Raw genomic sequence first — 5,104 nt, 5'->3', positions numbered from 1 at the left:
ATACACAGGACGATCTTCTCGACGTAATATGGAAGCTAGGCCTGTTCTAACCAAGGGCCCTGCATCTAAGCAGCCTCCTAAGATGTTGCTCAACGGATCTGGACGGTCGGTTCCCCAGTCGCAGGGGTTGAGAAATTCAAATCAGTTAAAACCTCATATACATGTCCCAGTTGAAGAACAAGAAGCAGTTTCAAACCCTTTGGCGCGTGAACCGTGGTCATGGTTTCCTAGTCCAGTAGCTTGTTGGGAAGGGCTTGACATTGGGCGTTTTGGAAACCTCAAAGATGAGAATCAATGGAAAACTAGAGCATCTGTTTTGTCTTCTGCGCGTGCCCACCATGGAGCTCTAAGATCTTTAGTGGTTTCTGAAGATGAGTGCACAGTTTTCACCTCAGGAATTGATCCAGGGTTTAAGGGAAGTGTTCAGAAGTGGGAACTAGCAAGCTTAAGTTGTGTATCTAGTTATCATGCCCATGAAGAGGTTGGTTCCTTGTATTATTATTACCTTCTTACGGCACGCAGATAATTACTCTCTTACCCATAAATTAGGAAGTATGCACCTAATTGTTTCCTGTATATTTTAGGTTGTTAATGACATCAGTATACTGTCATCTACCGGAAAGATAGCATCTTGTGACGGAACTATACATGTGTGGAACAGCCAAACCGGGAAACTGATATCTTTGTTCTCCGAGTCACAGACTGATCAATATCAAGCTTCCTCATACCCGTCATCAAAGAATAATTCCAATCAGTCTAATAGAATTGCATCACATGGATTATCAAGTGGGATATTCGATGAAAACTTGTATACATGTATGCATTATTTAGAATACATGGATCAGCTCGTTGTTGGAACCGGATTTGGTGCCCTCAGGTAAAGTAGTATCCACTACACTAGAAACTCAAAAAAAAAAAAAAGCATTAGGTGTAATATGCAACAATTTTTTTGCTCATTTCAGGTTTATCGATCTAGCTCGAGGCCAGAAGCTTCAACTTTGGGGAGGAGAACCTATTGAATCTGGATTCACTTCTCTCGTATCTGCTCTTTGTTCAGGAGGGTCTCAAACAAAACATGGAGACGGAGTTTCAGTATCACCTTCTTGGATTGCAGCTGGTTTTAGTTCTGGCCAGTGTAGGCTATTTGACTTGAGGGAAAGTGGATTTATTTCCTCCTGGAGAGCTCACGACGGATACGTGACAAAGGTGAATTAAGCTGATTTCCAAAATTAATGTGGCCTTTCTTCTCAATCTCATCTTCCAATTATTTGTTCTTGCAGTTAGCGGCACCTGAGAGCCATTTACTTGTTTCCAGCTCACTTGACAAAACTTTACGGATCTGGGACTTAAGGAAGTAAGCAAAACAATCATAACGGTTTTTTGTTTTGTTGTGAGTTTTTGTTTTTTTAGTTTTCCTCGGTATCTACATGTAATAACAACTTTTTTATCATCTTTCTGGTAAAGCAGGAGCTGGACACCACAGCCTTTTGTTGTCAAAGGACACAACGACGTTGTTTCGGGTTTCTCCATCTGGGGCAAGGACGTTATCTCCATCTCAAGAAACAATATCGGGATTTTCCCACTGTCAAAGTCTCAAGACGAGGTATAGATTCTCACTCCGTATTGAGTTAAAGCAAACACGCGTTGATCACTTTAGCTATAAGCCTAAACTAAGATTAAAATTTGATGAATGAACCAAGTTGAATAGTCGTTTTATTTATGCACAGAACAGTCGTGAAAACAAGGTAAAGTGTGTGAAAATGACCGGTTTTGTCGAATTGACAGGAGGCGCAACAGCAGCAGCAACGTATTATACCACAGAAACTGTATATGGCGGAGAAAGGAGGAAGGGTCAGATCGGATTTTTCAACCATAGGTGTTTTACCATTCTCCAGATTGTTCATCGTTGGAGGACATGATGGTTACTTGAGAATCTGTTGTTGAAATTATATACAATCATATAATTGGTTTTCTAAAAAAATTATACTACCCTCTATATTTTTGTCTCTATGATGTTTTGGATAGTGCCAAGCACGTTCACTGGTATGCTTGTAATGGAGAGAAAGAGGAATTATTTGTTAATGGCTAAATGTAGTAATGAGCAATGACGTGTTCTCTCTTTCTGTTTTTAAACCAAGTTGAAACAGATCTAAATAGTGGATGTTAGATGATGAAATAGTGTGGGTTCAGTAAAAGTATGGATGGAATAAGCAAAAATGTTGAAACTGTAAATTGTTAACAACAACACACTGATACATAATTTTGAAAATGATGATAGTATAATTTGCTACAGCCCCAAGGATCCGCATTGATGTAAAGCCATACGAAGAAGTGTGATAACAAAGACAATTTAAATGTAAGGAAGAACAAAAATTAACAAAAAAAGGGAACAATGACAGTTGAAGTATTAGACGACATTTTAACATAGACATAGTGAGGGAAAAAAAAGAATAAATCTTTGACGACTTACCAAGAAGAAGAATCCTCCATCCTTTTTCTAAAGCTCAAACTCTTCATCCCTAAGGGCCAAAGCAGCAGCTTCTTCTTCATCATCATCAACAGCAAAGTACTCATTCTTCTCCTCAGGCCTAAACATATGAAACATGATCACATAGAACACCAAACTCACAATCTCCTCCGCTGCAAAACTCACCCACTGATACTTATAAGCAGCAATCGTTTTAAGCGCAAACACCACAATCCTCGTGAAGTAAAGATACCCAATGACAACAATGTAAAACTGTCTAAACAACGTAAGCTTCGACAAGTTCCTCGCAGCTTTCCCATCAGTTTTCGAAGTCTCCCTCAATGACCGAATCGACCAAACGATAGGGAAGATGATCGCACAGCAACAGATGATATCAACAAGCAAAAAAACTTGGTTCCAAGTAACCCAATCTTTAATAAAAGGTCCAGTTTCACCAATCACAATCGAAGCAATGTTGGCTAATACCTGAAGAGGTATCACAATGATCAAAACATTCTTCTCTTTCTCCTGCAAGAAAGGTTTCAAAAACGACCATCCAGTTCCGATCAAGATGATCACGGTGAAGAGAAGCACAACACGTATGAACTGGAAAATGTAAAAGAGTATATCCCATCCATGAGGCGTTCCTGTGATCTTCACGTAATGTTTATCTTCAGCTGCACAGATCAGATTCAACGATTTGATTAAAAGCAAACCTCCCATAAGGAGATGGATCCGATGAACGGTGAGCTTGTTCGTGTAACAAGTGTAGCTCCAGAAACCGAGGAAAGCAACGTAACAGAGGAAGAAGAAGGAGTAGAGAGTAGGCAATTGAGTAGATCCAGCTGGTAAGTAGTCTTTAGATCCGTTGGGATCTTTGTTATACATCTCAGTACGAACCGCCATGGAGACTTTGGTTTCGGGGACGCAATTCGCGAAGAAGAGAGAGTACTCGTTTGGGGAAGTGACTGGGTACGATTGGTTGAATCTGGAGTTCGGTGGTGGTGATAGATCTCTGAAGGTGAAGAGATGAGTGACGTAGTGCGAATCGAGAACGCAGAATCTAGGGTTCTGTTGGATCTCGAGGAGGACCTGGAGGAGAGATTCTTCGGAGAGGAGGAAGAATCCGAGACGCGAAGGTTCTGGATTCGGATCTGAGGAGGTGGAGACGACGGAGACGGATGAGATTGAGACGGTTACGTGGCCTGTGTGTGTGAATCCGAATTTCTCGAAGAGGATCATTGGGCGTGCGTCGTCGGAGATGACGAGGGATTTGATCTCCGCCATTGAAGGTGGAACCACCGCGGCGGTGAAGAGGAGGAAGAAGACGATGACGGTGAAGGGCATTTTCGTCATTGTCACAACTCCGGGAGAGAGAGACGTGTAAGAGGAGGAGAGATTGAAACTAAAACGTCGGCGAAGTATGTTTTTATAGTCCCCTTTTTAAGTTATCAGATCTGAATCTCTCTATGCAAATTTTTACATATCATTTTTGATTAGATTATAGAATTTAAGTTTGACCAATAAAATTCAATACATGCAACAAATTTTGATTTTAATAATACATCTAACATTTCTAATATATAAAATTTAGATATATCTATATTAACATTTTTGTTTATGTCCTTTAAGTTTTATTTATTTAATTTATCTTATACAATATTAACCCCTAAAATAATTCTATAAATAACATTGCAGAGAAACTCAAATACTAAACTTTCTTAAATTGACCAACATTTGTTATATTTATTGCCATAAAATCTTAACAACATCTATACATTCCGATTTTTCCAAAAATAACTCTACCCATTAAAGTTTTAACCCATTAAATCTCTAAAACTATTTTTATGGATGCTAGAATTTCTCAGAATTAAATGATATACAACAGATTTTTCATAACAAAAGTTTACAATCTTCATAATTATATTAACATTAAAAAATTTTCTAAACCGAAAATCCAATTATAAAATGTCACATTAAATATGTTGAAAACCACCCATATAATTTGGTTTATTTTTTATTTTTTGAGGAAGTACCAAAAAACTTAAAATTCTATTAATTATCATAAACTATCTATATTGACATGGAAAAATTATAAACTATAAAATATGCTAATTTGGTAAAACAATTAACATAATTAAACTTGATAAAAAACTTATTTTGATTTTTTTTTTACGCAAAAACTTATTTTGATTTAGGTGAGACGGTTGGCATTAATCACATATAGGGAGTTAAGTGGAATTGTTTTTTTTTTGTCAACCATTGGGCCACAACAGGCCGGCCCATTAGCCTAATCCCTACAATTGTAGGGAGCGAGACTCGATCCCTGGTGTGATGGTGCCTTGTGCATTAAGGACTTACCTTTGGCCACTGCACTAAGGTCACTTCACTAAGTGGAATTGTTTTTTTAAAACATTTTTAGATGTGTACCAGGAGATAAATGTATTATTAGACTATACATATACCACACGGGTTAAAACCTTGAAAACCCTACAAAATCCTATACTTTGAATACTTATATCAAATACCTGTAAAATTTTATATTTTTAAAATTAATAAAACAATAATAAAATAACAAATAAATACAATATAAATTTTAAAATTTTAAAATTAATAATATTGTCCCGCGGGGTACCG

At 37.6% G+C, this 5,104-nt stretch overlaps 2 protein-coding genes across 2 annotated transcripts in view; one reads left to right on the top strand and one right to left on the bottom strand.

The window, feature by feature from the left end:
* Positions 1–2,119, top strand: part of LOC104770180 (protein GFS12-like) — an 8,136-nt gene extending 6,017 nt beyond the window's left edge. Inside the window, exons 12-16 of the mRNA XM_010494560.2 lie at positions 585–877; positions 963–1,206; positions 1,281–1,354; positions 1,468–1,603; positions 1,786–2,119. Of these exons, the coding sequence (XP_010492862.1) occupies positions 585–877; positions 963–1,206; positions 1,281–1,354; positions 1,468–1,603; positions 1,786–1,944 (906 nt within the window). The 3' untranslated portion in view covers positions 1,945–2,119. The remainder of the gene's footprint in view (positions 1–584; positions 878–962; positions 1,207–1,280; positions 1,355–1,467; positions 1,604–1,785) is intronic.
* On the bottom strand, positions 2,203–3,940 carry LOC104770179 (protein GPR107-like). The gene has a single exon (XM_010494559.1). The coding sequence runs from the start codon at positions 3,821–3,823 to the stop codon at positions 2,498–2,500; it is 1,326 nt and encodes a 441-aa protein (XP_010492861.1). The 5' UTR covers positions 3,824–3,940; the 3' UTR covers positions 2,203–2,497.

This window comes from Camelina sativa, chromosome 20 (assembly GCF_000633955.1).
Source record: "Camelina sativa cultivar DH55 chromosome 20, Cs, whole genome shotgun sequence".
In the NCBI taxonomy this organism is placed as follows: domain Eukaryota; kingdom Viridiplantae; phylum Streptophyta; class Magnoliopsida; order Brassicales; family Brassicaceae; genus Camelina; species Camelina sativa.
This window is presented reverse-complemented; position numbering and strand designations above follow the sequence as displayed.

Bases quoted from the DNA above. Each gene is read 5' to 3' on its own strand.
- LOC104770179 (XM_010494559.1), bottom strand. From the start codon at position 3,823: ATGACGAAAATGCCCTTCACCGTCATCGTCTTCTTCCTCCTCTTCACC.